Source organism: Pangasianodon hypophthalmus, chromosome 14 (assembly GCF_027358585.1).
Source record: "Pangasianodon hypophthalmus isolate fPanHyp1 chromosome 14, fPanHyp1.pri, whole genome shotgun sequence".
Lineage (NCBI taxonomy): Eukaryota > Metazoa > Chordata > Actinopteri > Siluriformes > Pangasiidae > Pangasianodon > Pangasianodon hypophthalmus.
Window position 1 is genome coordinate 4,405,909 of NC_069723.1, and position 16,896 is coordinate 4,422,804.

Sequence of the window (16,896 nt, forward strand, 5' to 3'; positions counted from 1 at the left end):
TTAGAGTTGTGCATCCAGACTCTAGAGAGGGTTCGTGAAAGTGAGAGCAGCAGAGTTTCTGTAGGGGAAAGTCTGGATGCCTTAGGCGGCGTTAGCAATTCCCCCAACTCTGTCATTAGAGACCTCATAGCAAAGCCAAAGCTAACACTAAGGCTCGTCCATGGGAGCACCACTCCTCTCTGCTTCATGTGTCTAACAGGTTTGCTCTCTTCAGTGAAGCACCCGCTGAGAAACTTGAAAGAGGTCTTGTTATTGGAGATTCTATCTTACGGCACGTGAAATTAGCTAGGCCTTTAGGGGCACCAGCAGCACTAGTTAGGTGTATACCTGAATATAGCAGGTAATCTTAGGGTCTTATAGGCAAGTATATGTTTTCAAAGGTAGTTTTTCACGTAGGAGCTAATGATGTATGTCTTCGTCAGTCAGAGGTTACTAAGAGCAACATTGTAGAGGTGTGTAAATTAGCAAAGTCTAATGTCCAATGCAGTAGTATGCTTGCGCCCCATCTCAATGTAGTGTGATGATGTAGCTTGCAGCAGGTTAGGGTTGCTGAACTGCTGGATGCCCAGGTGGTGCTCTAAAAACAATGTGGGCTTTATAGATAACTGGAGTAGTTTTGAAGGCAAGGCTGGCCTGTTAGGCAGGTCAGTATCCATCTCACTCAGGAAGGTGCTGCTCTCATTTCTTGCAGCATAGCACATAGTCTCAGAACAGGCCTAGGTAATCCGTGACAATCCAGAGCCAAGGCCAGGGAGCAGACAAGCTGGCTAAACTGACCGTCTGCTAGCTGCACTGAGTCGTCCTTCAGGTTCCACCATATTGAGAATGTCTGTTCCCCGAGCTAAACAAAAATGTAGAAATAAAAATGTAGAAAAACTCAGAGTTTGTTTTAGCCCCGTCTAACTGGCAGAGGAGGAGGTGTCACAGTTATTTATAATGATAATCTAGGCATCACACAAAACCCTAGACATAAATTCAATGTGTTTGAAGTTCTTTATACTAACATAATATATGTAGCCATGAAAATAAATAAGTCTACACAGTCGATTCCGCTACTTATTATTTACAGACTCTGAATTCCTTTGTGAATTTGACGATTTCTTTACACAAAGCATTAATTGTTGGAGAATTTAAAATTCACTGTGATAACCCGGAAGACCCTCTGAGAACAGTGGTTGTGTCCATTCTAGATTCACTAGGGGTTAATCAGAATGTAATAGGACCCACTCATAATGGTGGTCACACTCTTGATCTAATACTAACATTTGGATTAAATATAGAAAATATAGTCACATTTCCGCAGTCTGAAGCCATCACAGATCATTATCTTCTCTTTTTTAAATTGTGCCTTAGTCGTAATATATTCATCTTGCCACGCTACCACGTCAAATGTATATTCACGTCAGCTACTGCACAGAGTTTTATCAATAATCTCCCAGAGTTATCAACTATTATTGGAACACCATCTGACCCCACAGAACTTGATCAGGCAACTGAAATCTTAGAGTCAGAGTTCTCTACGCTCTAGATAATATAGCTCCACTTAAAAGAAAAATTAGAAAAAAGTAGCACCCTGGTATAATGATCACACATGCACCTTAAAACAGATGACTCAAAAATTATAAAGTAAATGGCGTCAAATTAAATTTAGTACTATTAAAGGTATTATTTAAAACAGCATGGAAGGAGAGCATTTTGAGCTATAGGAAAGCTCTTAGTGCTGCTAGATCAATGTATCTCTCCACCCGAACAGAAGATAACAAAAATAATCCTAGATTCTTATTTAATACTGTAGCAAAATTAACTAGGAATAAGACCACCACAGAAACATGCACACCATCAATGTGTAGCAGCGATGACTTTTTTCAATGGCAAAATTGAAAATATCAGGCAAAAATTTCAGACTATGAATTTAAAACTAGACAATTTGATGACTAAACCTGTAGATAATAATATAACCATAACAGATCAGCGATTAGAATGTTTTACTCCCCTTCGAGAGACCTAATTAATTTCGAGAGACCTAACCTACTAATTTCACTAATTTCCTCATCAAAATCATCAACTTGTGTACCAGATCCCTTACCTACATGTTTCTTCAAACAGATAATTCCAGAAACAATCAAACCTCTTCTAAAAATAATCAATTCTTCTCTTAGCACTAGCTAAGTACCTAAATCTTTCAAACCAGCAGTTATAAAACCCCTGATTAAAAAAACCTGAACTTGACCTCTGTCAGCTGTCTAACTATAGACCAATATCAAACCTCCCCTTTATCTCCAAAATCCTAGAAAAGGTTGTAGCACAGTAGTTATGCTCAAACCTACACAGCATTCATGAAATGTATCAGTCAGGATTTAGGCTTCATCATAGCACAGAGACAGCGCTGGTTAAAGTGGTAAATGACCAACTACTGGCATCTGATCAGGGTTTCATCTCATTGCTTGTCCTTAGTGCAGCTTTTGACACCATTGATCATCATGTTGTCGGAGTTAAGGGAATGGCCCTCTCCCGGCTCAGGTCTTATTTGACTGATCGTTATCAGTTTGTAGATGTAAATGGTGACTTCTCTACACACAGTTGTATGTTTCAGCAAAGCCAGGTGAGAGACACCAGCTTAATAAAGTTGAGGAATGTGTAAAGGACATTAGACACTGGATGTTTAGTAACTTCCTTCTACTTAATTCTGACAAGACAGAAGTACTTGTACTAGGACCACAGACATATAGAAGTAAGCTTTCTGATTACATAGTATATCTGCACAGCCTTTCTGTTTCATCATGTGCAGCAGTAAAAGATCTTGGTGTGATTATTGACTCCAGTCTTTCATTTGAAGCTCATGTAGATACTATTACTAGCCTTCTTTCATCTCAGAAATATTGCTTAGATAAGAAATATAATGTCACTACGCGATGCAGAAAAATTAGTTCACGCTTTTGTTGCTTCTAGGTTGGATTATTGTAATGCCTTACTGTCTAGATGTTTCAGTAGAATGCAGCAGCAAGAGTCCTTACTAGAATCGAACCAAAATATATGACCACATCACCCCTATCTTATTCACACTGCATTGGCTCCCAATCAAATTTCACATTCATTATAAAATACTACTATTTGCCTATAAAGCACTGAATGGTCTCGTGCTGCAGTACCTGAGTGAACTTCTGGTCTTTTATGATCCGCCATGCCTACTTTGATCAAAAGGTGCAGGCTATTTGTTGGTATTTTGAATAGTGAAGGCTACAGCAGGGGGTAGAGCTTTCACTTACAAAGCCCCACAGTTATGGAACAGCTTTCCAATTAGTGTTCAGGTCTCAGACAGTGTTTAAGTCTCAGTGTTCAAGTCTAAGCTGAAAAGATATTAGTTTAGTCAAGCCTTTTTGTGAATAGTAAAGGAGCAGATCCTGAGGGTTCATCGGCATAGAGTGTTGTGGTGGACTGGGATGTTTGGATGCTGACAATAAGCATACCTAATAATCTGTATTTCTCTCTCTCTCTCACTCGAGCTACACATGCTACTCCTGAGATATCAGTGATCCTGACCCTTCCTGCTCTCCGGACATGAGATTACTGTGGATTGTACCACTTAGAAACCATGAAGATGGCTTAGGACTGCAATTGCCACAAACAGTTTTGTACTCAATTTACATCCTGAATTTATATATTTCTGTAAAGCTACTTTATGACAATGTCCAGCATTATACAAATAAAATTGAATTGAATTGAGTTAGGGAACACTCTGTTGCAATCAATGACCTGTGGTAAACCGCAGGCTGCATGACAAGTAGTGATTAACATTAAGAAAGGGCTGTATTTTAATTTATTGGCCAACAGTAAGGGAAGGTTGTGTCCCAATTTTTGCCCAACAAATAAGGCTGAGATCAGTAACCAAACAAAATAGTGGAATACGACAAAGGGAGGTTGTGTCCCAAATAGTGACTGACAGGAACTGAGGAAGGGGTAGTGTACAATTGGTAGTAAAACGGTGCATCCAAATTAGTGACTAAGATTAAAAGACGGCTGTGTTTCAATTAATGATGACAGTGAAGGAAGGACTGCGCTGTGTCCCAGGTATTGACCAAGAGTGAGAGAAGGCTGTGTTTTCAAAACAGTCAGCAGCAGTACAGGAATGTTGTGTCCCAATAATATTATTGATCACAGAAAAGGAGGGCTGTGTCCCAATTTTTGATTAGTGACGGAGCACAATTAATCCCAACACTGCTCATTACCCTGAGAATCCCATAAAGCATGGTGGTGGTAGTAGGATCATGTCCAGAGTTCTGCTTGTCCACATGGTTGTATCTCTGACGAATCCCCTCTTTACCAACTCACTGACTTTGGGTGGATGGTCTCCTCTAGGCAGAGTTGCAATTCTTTCACATTCTTTACATTTTTTACTAACAGATTTAATGTTGCTCTGCAGGAGGTTCAAAGTTTGGGACCTTTTTTTTTATATCCAAACCGTGATTGATATTTCTCCAGAACTTTGTCCTGGACTTGTTCTGATCTCTCCTTAGTCTTCATGATGCTGTATGTTTAGGTTCCTCCAGGAGCAGGTGTGTTTATATTGAGATCATGTGACACTAATTGCACAACTCCATTCATATTCAGGTTTCATATTGATTGGTGTGTGTGTGTGTGTGGGGGGGGGGGGGGTGAATGGTTGTGCATGCACAACTTTTACATTCTTTATACATAAATAATGTTACAGACTATAAATAGATTTTCCCTTCACTTCAATATTATGGGATATTTTGTGTAGATTCAATGATATAAAATCCCAATGAAGTCATTTTCAGTTCCAGGTTTTTAACGCCACACAATGTGGAAAAGGTCAAGGGGGTAAATTCTTATGCAAGCTCAGTAATCAGATTATTCAACAGATGTATAGTGTTAATCTGATTACTGCATTTCATTTTTGGTATTTTATTTTGAAAAAAAATTATTTAAATCACATACATATATATTTTTTCTAAAATGCAATAAAAACAAAAATCTGCAATTTGTAAATTCTCTTGAATCTTTATTTGACTGACAAAAGTACAAAAAAAATGACTTTTAATATTTTTGGCTGACCAACATGATAGCATTTTGTAAATATAAACAAATTTTGAATTTGATTCCTGCAACACACAAAAAAAGTTGTGCCAGAGGCAAAGTAAGAGTGAAAAGTTTATAGAATATTCAGGTTACACAGTTTTGAAACATTCTACAACAAGCAGGTGAGTTGGTAACAGGTGAGAGTATCATGATTTGTTATAAGAGGAGGATCCACAAAGCAAAGATGGGTTGTGGCTCACCACCACTTTGTGCTAAACTTCATGAGAGAATTGTCAATCAGTTCAAAAAGAACATTGCAAGGTTGCAAAGAATTTACGTTTTTCACCATCTACAGTACATAATACTGTGAAAAGATTGAGGGAATCCGGAGAAATCTCAGTCTGTATAGGGCAAGGCCAGAAACCACTGTTGAATCTGTGTGACCTTTGAGCCCTTAGATGGCATTGCATGAGAAACCATCATGCTACTCTGATAAATATAGCCACATGGGCTCGGAAAACCATTACTTTGGAAAACCAATGTCAATCAACACAGTCCACAAAATCCACGAAAAGCCAACATCTGTCATGGTATGGGATGCATCAGTGCCCATGGCATGGGTGACTTGCATATGATGGTACCATTGAAATGGAGACATATATTGGGATTTTAGGGAGACATGGTGCCATCAAGGCGACACCTTTTCCCGCGACGTTCATAGATATTTCAGCAAGACAATGTCTGGCCTCATTCTGCATGTACTATAACAGCGTGTCTTCGTAGACACAGCGTGTGTGTGCTTGACTGGCCTGCCAGCAGTCCAGATCTGCCTCCTAGTGAATATGTATAGTGCGTCATGAACAGGAGAATTAGACAACGGCGGCCACCGACTGTTGAGCAGCTGAAGTCTTGTATCAAGCAAAAATGGGCAAAAATTACAAAACTGCAACAATTAGTATCCTCAGTTCCGAAACGATTCAAAAGTGTAATTAAAAGGAAAGGTGATGTAACACAGTGGAAAACATGCCTCTGTCCCAACCTTTTTTTGAGTGTGTTGCAAGCATCAAATTTTAAATTTGTTTATATTTACAAAATACATTGAAGTTGGTCAAAAAAAAAACACTGGAAATCTTTTCGCTGTACTATTTTCAGTTAAATAAAGAGTCAAGAGAAAGAACAAATCACAGATTCTTGTCCTCACTGCATTTTAGAAAATATCCCAACTTTTCCAGAAATGGGGTTTACATATATATTGAATAGTTTATGATACAGGAATCAGGCGTTTAGACTCGAGTGTAGAAACAGCAGGTAGGTGGAGTAAGCTGAGGAGATGTGATGGACGGTTGGTTCCTGTGTATCTCCCACTCTTTCTGAAGTGTCTTCTGAAGAGCTTTTTCCACGTCTTATCAGCTCTTCGGTTATTCCGGGAGCTCTAATGCCAGGAGAGAGGCCATGTATGGAGACAGGAAAAGCACCGTTCAGACCCACAATGCACCAGGGCATGGGTTAAATCAGACCCGCAAAGTTCTCCAGCTCTAACAGTCCAACTTCTGGTTCATCCAGCACAATGACCTCTCTGACCAGCTGCTCTTCCTCTCGTTCGTCCTCATCCTCGTTCCGTTCTTCAGCGAGGTACAGCTGTAGCAGCATCACATCCATCCAAACGGAAGCTTCCTCTCCTCCTTCAGATCCCCTCTTCATGCCTTTCCTGGATCAGAGAGCAACGGCGCTTTTCGGGGGTCACGAAGGCGACTCGGAGTCGTTCATGAGCGAGAGAGAAACATTCGGAGGTTGCCAGGGAGACAGGAAATCCCACACAGGGGGTTACCAAGGTGACTGGAGCCATGGAGACACACATGGTGAGATGTGTGGTTGAGAAATGAGACAAAGATTGTTCAGTTTTGATTGATCAAATTTTTTAAGTTGATCTAAATCAATAGTAAAGTGATAGCAAAACAGACGAAAATGACGAATATTTGAAAAATCCACAGATAAATTGGATGCCACCAAATTGTACGATTTGTAATGATCTATATTTAAACAAGATTGTAAAATATCGGTCTTAGTGTTAGACATTTGCCTCGCTCTGAATTATGAAGGAGATGTGAGTGCTGGGAGAGAGAGCGAGCAGGTGGCCATTTTTCTCCTACAGCGTTATTTCTCCCCAGACGACATTCATCAGAGTTTAGGCTCCAGACTGACCATTACATCATACAGAAAGAAAGAGAGAGAGGGAGAGAGGGAGAGAGGGAGAGAGAGAAATTGACAGAGTGCAACAAAGAGAGCAACGGAGAGTGTGTGTGTGTGAGAGAGAGAGACAGAGAGAAAGATAGAGAGAGAGCAAGAGACAGAAAAACAGAGTGTGAGAGGGAGACAAAGAGTGATGGATAGAGAGACAGACTAATAGAGAGAGAAAGAGTGTGTGTGTGTGTGTGTGTGTGTGTGTGTGTGTGTGTGAGTGAGAGAGAGAGAGAGAGAGAGAGAGAGAGAGAGAGAGAGAGAGAGAGAGAGAGAGAGAGAGAGAGGAGTTACAGGCACTTAAAGCCACATTAGCTCCAGACACTGGATGAGATTGGTGTGAAATCATACACACACACACACACACACACACACAAGATAAATTTCACGAGATAAAGAGTCTGATGTAAACAAACAGACCTCATAAAATCAAGAGTGAAACCTCTGAGAGAAACACGTTACAGTATAGTAACACACTCGCTCTAGCACGTTATCGTTTCTATAGTAACAGGAACGTGTACATGTACGTGTGTAATCGTTGATGCACTGAAGCTGTTTATGTAACTTTGATGGAATGAGTCTCCAGTCTCAGCGCTTTGTAACAGTCAGAGGTAAAGCTGTAACTAAGTTTTCAGACATCTTTGAGGTTTCTCAGAACCAAAACACGACAAACTACATAAATGTTTTTGTCTTGCTAACAACAAGAGAGAGAAAAAGAGAGGCTGATGAGGGAATGGCTGTTTACAGCTGCTGTAGTAACGTGACAACAGGAACTAACTTGTTTCACTGACATTACAACATCAAACTCTAAACGAATAAGTAGTATGATGTGTCGTTCTTTAAAAAAATAGAAATTGTATTTGTTGGTAAACTGCTGTGGTGTAAGAGGAATAAAACACTTGGGGACATGCTGTTGGAGGAAAATAATCAACTTCGTGATGGTACTGTAGCAGTAACTGAGCGTCTGTGTGTGTTTCAGTCAGTACAGGAGCGATCTGGGTGGATGATCGTTATTACACGTCGGCGGACGTCAGCCGATTTGAGCCGCATGATATAGTGGTGATGGCCTTCAACAGCAGCATCGTTATTCACGCTGAGAAGGTGTGTGTGTGTGTGTGTGTGTATGTGTAATTTCCCAGATTATTCCCAGATATTATATTGATTCCCAGATATAATATTACATATTATATATACACACATATAGTATAAATTAGCTGTAAAATTAACTTTGAATATGTAAATATAATAATAGTAATTATTATTATTATTATTATTATTATTATTATTATTAAGCCTTGAAAAACAACCTGGGAATTTTTAAATAAAAAATTTTAAAAGTTGCTTTTTTCATAAGTTTTTGGTCATTTGGTCTTGTAAACAAACAAACAAGCAAACAAACACGAGGCATCTATTTGTATGTTTGTTTAAAAATTATTTCACTGTGATTAACGAAGTCTTAGCAAGTAACAAAATCGTACATAAATAGTCATATTTGTCTAATTTTTCTTATTATTCATTCAATCATTTATTTAATAAAATAAATATTAAATTATATTGTAACCTTAAAATGGTCTTATTCTATTTTTTGCAGAGAATTTTGCCTCCTTGTATAAGTACCTGCTTGAAATAAGAAAAATTTTAAAAATTAAAAAATTATCTGACAAATTAATAAGACAGTTTCATGAGGCAAACTTCATAATAATAATCTTATAGTTATTTTATAGATAATTTATTTTATATATCTAATGTAATACATGAATTAGCCTGTATGTATAATAACTTTACTTGCTAATTGCTGTATAATGTTTTTTTGCAGTGTGTAAATATTAAAAGTCGTGTCTCGGCTCTCTCCATCTCACAGGTCGGAGATGACGGCTGCGTCACGGACAAATTTACCCACAAGTCTTTGCTGCCAGAGGACATGGACCCTCTGTCTGTTAGCGGGACTCTGACGCCGGAGGGCATGCTCGTGATCAGTGTGAAAAGCACGTCCAGACCCCCGTCACGTCCCTGACCCCGACCTTCTGACTCACCTCAGACTTCCTAACCTTTGACCTCTGGCAACCTGGCAACCAAAAAAATACACACAATATGAATCAACATGGTGTACTACTGTATTAGCACAGCTAGCATTAGCACTGTGAAAATGTATCTATATTAATTTGTGTTAATGATTAAATGAAGGCATTTAGCACATTATTTATTTAGCATAGCCTAGTTTTCAGTAGCCTTTAGCACTTAGCATGCTCACTTATCACTTTTAAAAGCAGACGTAATTTTTTTTGTTTCATCCAAAGAAAATGGATATTATTTAACGCTGCATGTAGCATACATTTAGCATGTTCTCCATTAGTGTTGTTACATGTTTGCTAATTCCTGACTCTGGTATTAAAGGGTTAATTTAACCACAAATCTCCATGTATCATCTGTAGTTTAAGTGAATTAAACTTTACAAAAACATTCTAACAATGCTAACAATGGATTTAAGCTAGCAGAGATCACTCAGCTCAGTTAGCACAGTTAACATGATGCAAATGAAGTGATGCTAAATTTGTAACTACAGATATTGTACAGATATCCGTAGTTTGCTAACTCCTGACTGGCTTTAAAAGCTAATGGATTTATTCCATTGTGCTGATTTAAATTTTACCCAAAACATACTAACAATGCTAATGATGGATTTTAGCTAGCAGTGAGCAAGTTAGCAGAGTTAGCTAAGTAGCATAATGCAAATGAATCATGCTGAGTGTTTAACTACAGATTATTGTAACCACCATTTTCATGTTTACTAGCATACAACACACAATTTAATGTTTTGTACTTTTATACTACAAAGAAAAATTAAACAATTATTAAATAGATAAATACTATTGTGATTTTTTTTTGTAAAAATAAGTTTAAAATATTTTAACGTAACAGCACCAACAGACACTTAACCACAGGACATTATGTATTATGGTATTGTGTGTGTGTGTGTGTGTGTGTGTGTGTGTGTGGCTTGTGTTGCCAGCAAGCTCCTCGATGCTAATCGGCCTGACACACGTTTTAAAAGCACAAAAATTAAATCTCACGCTTGTCACAGCTCATAAACCCCACGCAACTCAACATCACGCCTTCAACGATAAAAACGTCCCCTCCGTCATTTTTAACCCTAAACACAACATTCACACCGAAGTCATTAGGAGAAATCTCATTCTGTGTCCTGATTGGTCAGACGGTGTTGATTAATTTCCTAGAACAGCAGCTCTGACAGTAGTGCAGCTGCAAATCCCAGGTTTATATTAATGCACTCGTTCAAATACGTTATCGTTTCTATAGCAACAGCTCATTCATGGTGGACGAGCCATATAACCGGATTAAAAAAAACGCAACGGAAGGAGAAAACAAAATTTAAAATAAATAAATAAAAATGGAAGGAGTCTCCAGTGTCAGCTCTTTGCAACAATCAGAGGTAAAGCTGTAACTTTAAGTGTTACGACGTCTTCAGGACAGAGGAGTTTACACTTTTTGCGGTTTCTCGGTAACATGACAAGCTGCGTTATGTTTTTTTTTGTCGTATTAACAAGAGAGAGAGAGAGAGAAAAAAAAGAAGCTGGTGAGGGAACGACTGATTATAGCTGCTATAATGTAAGTGAGAACAGGAACTAACTTGTTTCACTAACATTAAATCAAACACCATTATTATTATATATTATTAAACTATAAATGGACAAAAAAGTATGAAGTTTGGTTCAATAAAATTAATAAAAATTAATAATTGTAATTGTAACGGTAACTATAATATTAATTATTTACCAGTAGACTGGGATTTTTTTTAAAACTAGTAAAATTATTCTTAATAATCTAACAATAACAATAAGTATAATAATAAAGTATTAGATAAGTTTGTCTAGAGTTGAAATATTTTTATGACTTCATTTGCTGGAATTTAAATAAGTTGATATCCGGGTGATGTTACGTGAAGTCAGGGATCTGATGCTGTATCTCACTTTAAACAGCTTCAGACAGATCAGATCAGATTTTTTTTTAATTCCACATGTCCGATATCCATCTGCCCTTTTCTCTGTGGTCTGAACAGCAGACAATCAAATTTAACCTGAAAATTAACCTTTTCAACTTCAATTTCTACATTTCTACGCGCTGGCCTTTAAAGTGTACAAAGCTGTGACAGAGTTCAAATCTGATCAAATCTGATCTCCATTTGCTCACTCCCTCGCTCCGTTTCATTCTGACTCCTCTTCAAGTTTCAGTTTTGATTTGTACTTATTTTATACCCCAACACACACACACACACACACACACACACACACACATTTACATGCAATAGCACTAATCCAAGAGAGAGAGAGAGAGAGAGAGAGAGAGAGAGAGAGAGAGAGAGAAATAGAGTAAAAGAGACAGACAGGCACAGACAGATAGAGAGAGTGAGTATGTAAGACAGAGAGAGAAAAAGAAATAAACAGGCATAGTTATATAGAGTGACAGACAGATATAAAACAGTGAGACAGAGAGAAAGACAGATAGATAGATAGATAGATAGATAGATATGAGAGAGAGAGAGAGAGAGAGAGAGAGAGAGAGAGAGAGAGAGGAAATAGAGTAAAAGAGACAGACAGGCACAGACAGATGGGGGGGGGGGGGGTAGACAGACAGACAGAGGGAGAAACAGACACAAAGGTGGACAGACAGACTGATAGAAAGACGGAGAGACAGACAAATGGACAGACAGATATGTAAGATATGACAGATTTATTCTCTCTTTCTCTCTCTCTCTCTCTCTATAGAGTAAAGTGTAAAGTCGCACCTGAAGCGTCTCGGGGATTAGCAGCGTCACTGCATTAAATATCCAATCACAACCTTCAGTGACTTCACCACAGGTCACTCCTGGCCAATCAGGAAACAGGAAAGTGCAACAGACACACACACACACACACACACACACACACACACACACACACACACACAGATGTGCGTGGGAGCATGTGCTGTTCATACATTAAAAACTCAGGAGACAATACAAAGGTAGAAACAAATAACAAGCGAAAATAAAAGAAAATGATAAGAATATAAAGAATAATGTAAACTAAAATAAGACAAAAATATACTTATAAAATAAAATAATGAAATTAAAATTAATTAATCTAAAATAACAAAAAAGTAAAAAAAAATATATATATATATACACAACAAAAGACACAAAAAGATGGTGCTTATGTTAAATTCTCTTTATTCATCCCTGATATAAAACAATCCTTTTGTTCTCTGAAGAATAGGACACGTGTGTGTGTGTGTGTGTGTGTGCGCATTTTTAGTGCCAGAGGTTTTTCCGATTCAGAATTCCCTCAACACTCTGTGCTTTTTTCCATCAGCTGATCCATCAGTGACAAACAGAGTCTCAGTGCGTACCATAGCATCGGTTCTTTACAAAAATAATGACATCTCTCATCCATGTCAAGGCGTAATTACAGTTACACACACACACACACACTCACACAAACACACACTATTAAAAACAAACCGCTATTATTGCACAGAGTCATTAATTTTAAGATTATAATATTATAACATTAACAACAACAAAAAATAGAATTCCTATTGCTCTGCTCAATCGATTTCTCTTCAGGTGATTGTTAATAAATACGCACTTGTTATTTAAAACAAGCGAGATGGAAACACAAAAGACAACAAGAAATAAATACAAGTCTGATCGTGATTTTTTTTTTATGTCCTGTTGTTAAGACGATAAAGGATGACAATAAGTTGCTATGGTTACCCAAAAATAAAGTATGAGTAATGAGGAGTGTAAAAATAAAATAATAAATCGATGTCATGTGCGTGTATCAGTTTGTATAAATCTACAACACTGAAAAAAAAAAAAAAAAAAAAAAAAAAATCACATTTGAGATGCTTTAGGCACTTTGTCAGACAAAACTTAACATTCGCTCAAGATTTCAGGGCAACGCTACCTAGCACATCGCTAATATGTTTCCCTGTCGGGACTGGAGTCATAAACAAACAAACAAACAAACAAACAAAAACACGTTTGATCAGATCTTACATTAATAGGCGATCATTCCAGTACTGATATGTTAGGAGGCAAATATATTAAATCTGTAAACCTAATATCATAAAATCTTAAATCAGAGCTATAAGGTACTCTATAAAAAAAAAAGGCAAGCCGTGCATTGCACCCACCCACACCCAAGCGTATTGGTCAGAGGGACAATGATGGACAGTTGTCAGGATCAAGCATCAAAATTAAAATCAGCATAACATGACAAAAACATCCACAATGACAAATAAGACAACAAGGAAAGAAGAGCATCCGTCTGTTTTTTGCTCTAGAAGACATTTACATTTCAAAATACTAAAAATTATTAGCGAAGATTTGCCGTCATCGATTTTACAAACACCCCAACATGCAAAATGAATTATTGTGCAACTCAGCCGTTCATTAAGGCGTGCAGTTAGACACTGTTCATTAGAATCCCGGCCGATTTAATCGCTTTAGATACCTAAACAACTAGAGATGCATCGATTACGATACTGATATCGCTCACGTTCATTTGCTCGCATTTGCTCCGATACGAACATCTGATAGCACGTGGTACTATGTGACCTAATCCTAGGTCTGAAATGCAACCCCTGAAATGCAACCCTATATGATCCAAGCTAACTAATGTAGCTAGCTAATGTTCTTCTTTTTAAAATCAACTAGCTACTGTTACAAAGGCAGAGTCTATTAGCATATGTGCATAGACACACACGTTTGCGCTTTTCATGGCCACTATGTAAATCAGGGAAACATAAACAGAACTAAATAAATGCTTCATGATATACCTAACTGATTAATACTAAGTAAGTTACTCATTTCGGTACTGATGAGTGCCAAAAACGTATTCATACTTGTACTTGGTCTAAAAAATTTCACTGATGGGTCCCTATTATTGACGATTTTCCACCAGAAGGTACAGCACGGCTCGGTTCCTGATCCAAACCTGGCACTAAACTGTTTCCGGACCTGTGAAAGTATTTGATGCAAACCCCCCATGGAGCTACTGTAGTACAAATTACTCAGACCTACACACAGCTCTACTCTTAATGGTGAAGTCCAAATGAAGAAATAGACTGGATCTGAGAACCACAGGTACTTACAGCCCAGCTTATAAGATGCTGGAGCTTCAAGCACAAGTAGGAATGTCTGACCCAAAAATGTGAACCACTTCCTCAAGGAACAAAAGGGATCTGGGAACCATAGTTCCTTTTTTAATGTGGAGACCAAAATGTAGACTGGTTATCTGAGAAACAAATTGAGAACTTGGAATCTTTGATCATCAGAACCAACTAATCATTCATACCACGTATTATGTAACTAGTTCTGGATTATACAAGGATTTCATAAGTCAAGTATTCAGCAGGCAATACGAGTGTTTGACCTAGAATAAGAACGACTAGATTCTGCTGTAGGTTCCTGAAGGAACACATTGGACATTTGAAAATATTGGTTGTTTTATCTACAGACTAAACGCATAGAAGGTCCCATGAGATCCTCGAGATCTTACACCAGCTCCAAAAGGAGGATATTACGCAGGATATGGGATATGCATGACTAGGTTCTGCTTGTACAGGTTCCTTGGGATACTGGAACCTTAAGTCCTAAAGATACCACAAACATTTATTAAGGCAACTATTCAGCATGATGTTGGAGTGTCTGACTGGAATGGAATGTCCAGGTTCTGCTCTGGCAAGCAAGTCAAAAGTGTGGAAGAACATGTTGGTTGTTTCAGATATTACAAGCTCAAAGTAGGTGAGATGCTGGAAAACATAAACAAGGAATATTCAGCAGGAAGTAAGAGAATCTGAGCCAATATATGAAAGTCCAGGTTCTGTGGGTCTGTTCTGTTGAGATGATGAGACATGGACAAGTTCCTTGATGAACAAATCAAAGGTAGATTCTTCAGACCCAAAAGAAGGTCCTATGAGATGCTGCAAATCTTACATAAGAGGAATATTCAGCAGGAAGTAAGAGCATCTGACCCAAAATATGAAAGACCAGGTTCTGCTCTGATGAGACGATGAGATACAGACAGGTTCCTTGAGGAACATATCTGGAAATTGGAACCTTCAGACCCAACAAAAGGTTCTATTAGCTCCATCAGTGTTCAACCAGGACATGTACAATAGACTGGAATGTTAAATTCATTAGATAAAAAAAAAAAAAGGAAAAAAAAATTATGGAGAAGTTCACCTTGGACATCTAACATTTTTAGCATTTTCAAACGATTCCAAAAGAAAGTAATTTTATAAATAAATAGAAACAGACAAAATAAATCAGTGTGGAATTGAATATCCTTAGAGTTAACAGTCCTTATTTGAACTTTGTTGATTGTAGTGTTGGTGAATTTTGGAACAATCACCAAAACCAACTCTCAAAAGAGCATTTTTTTTTTTTTTTTACAGCAAAGTGCATCACGGTTAATGAGAACGGAATTAAAAATCAAGCGAGTGGTTAGTGTATAAGACGAACAACCGATAATTACGGATGTTAATCAGCATTTAAGAATAATTTATACAACAAACAGACTGTTGATCTTTTAGTTAACGAAGAAAACAAAGAAAAAAGGTGCATATGTGGGCGTGAAATTTAAAAGCGCTCATTAAAAACAGCGTAAATATCGCTAAATATCACTTTGTTTCTCTAACTAGCATCAGGATGCATACGTAAGGAAGACTATGTAAAAAAAAAAAAAAAAAAAAAAAAAGACTGGAAGATCAAAGATAAGAGGAAGAACGAGAGAAGAACAGAAGCTGTAGAAAAGCAACCACATAGTTTTGTCTGAAATTGTTCAAATTTGTAGCGTTAGTACGTCCCTTTTTCGAAACCAGGAAATGAGATCAGTGCAGAAGAGGAGGGACGTGAAAGATAAGGAGCTTAAATCCACTTTTCCAAGCGTCCACCAGCGAACCGAATACAGAACTTTCCAGAAGAAACCCAGAAGTGTGCAGCTCTTCAGCTTTCAGAGAAAAAAACAGACAAAAAATAATTACAAGTCTTATTCAACTCCTTTCCTCCATCCTCCCTTGTCTTTTCTGTTCCCTTTGTTTTGTTTTGTTTTTTCACTGGGATTTCTCGTCCGAGTCGGAGGGCTGCTGGTCTCTCGGCAGCGTCATGTTGGTGTGGCGGTTCCACAGTTTGTGGAGCTCAGTCACTTCAGCGTCACTGCTGCTGGTGCCGCTGTCCCTGAAGCTGGCCAGCGGGGGGCGCACCTTCACCCCCTTCACCGTCACCGAACCCTCGATGGCCTTACGCAGCTACAACACGGAAGATTTCACACAGATTAGCGTACAGATGCTACAAACACTGCTATACAATACATGAAATAAGTATAAGAAAGCTCAACGACGCTAGACGCTCTGTATGTGCGCATAAACAGAAAAATGACAACAAAACGAATTTCAAATTTGCGCATGTAGCTACAACACCACAAATTTTACGCAACCAAGATACTGTATAGACACTTTCAAACACAAACTTTACACTTTCGAAAGTTTTTGAAAAGTTGTTTTATTACAGTATTAATGACAAACAAAACAAAATGTAACAAATATAAATTAGAGAAA

The 16,896-nt window shown here is 37.9% G+C and overlaps 2 protein-coding genes across 6 annotated transcripts in view; one reads left to right on the forward strand and one right to left on the reverse strand.

Annotated features, from left to right (window-relative positions):
* Positions 1-6,403: 6,403 nt before the first annotated feature.
* Positions 6,404-9,680, forward strand: hspb12 (heat shock protein, alpha-crystallin-related, b12). Of its 2 annotated transcripts, none has more exons than XM_053239524.1 (3): positions 6,404-6,869; positions 8,255-8,376; positions 9,137-9,680. In XM_053239524.1, exons 1-3 carry the CDS (start codon positions 6,605-6,607, stop codon positions 9,287-9,289), a joined length of 540 nt encoding a protein of 179 aa, XP_053095499.1. In that variant the 5' UTR covers positions 6,404-6,604; the 3' UTR covers positions 9,290-9,680. The 2 variants fall into 2 exon arrangements, with proteins under 2 accessions (XP_053095499.1, XP_026799139.1); XM_026943338.3 differs by having other exon boundaries at positions 6,461-6,896.
* A 2,805-nt stretch (positions 9,681-12,485) lies between these two features.
* The window catches only part of LOC113544498 (chloride channel protein 2), a 72,010-nt gene continuing 67,599 nt past the window's right edge, over positions 12,486-16,896 (reverse strand). For all 4 annotated transcript variants that reach the window (XM_034310573.2, XM_034310572.2, XM_034310571.2 and 1 more), the window contains one exon: positions 12,486-16,587. In XM_034310573.2, the coding sequence (XP_034166464.1) occupies positions 16,393-16,587 (195 nt within the window). In that variant the 3' untranslated portion in view covers positions 12,486-16,392. The remainder of the gene's footprint in view (positions 16,588-16,896) is intronic.

Excerpts from the sequence above, each read along its gene's own strand:
- hspb12 (XM_026943338.3), top strand. The coding sequence starts at position 6,605 with ATGACCTCTCTGACCAGCTGCTCTTCCTCTCGTTCGTCCTCATCCTCG. Across the intron at positions 6,897-8,254 it reads GAGCCATGGAGACACACATG|TCAGTACAGGAGCGATCTGG; the intron begins GTGAGATGTGTG and ends TGTGTGTTTCAG. Across the intron at positions 8,377-9,136 it reads TCGTTATTCACGCTGAGAAG|GTCGGAGATGACGGCTGCGT; the intron begins GTGTGTGTGTGT and ends TCCATCTCACAG.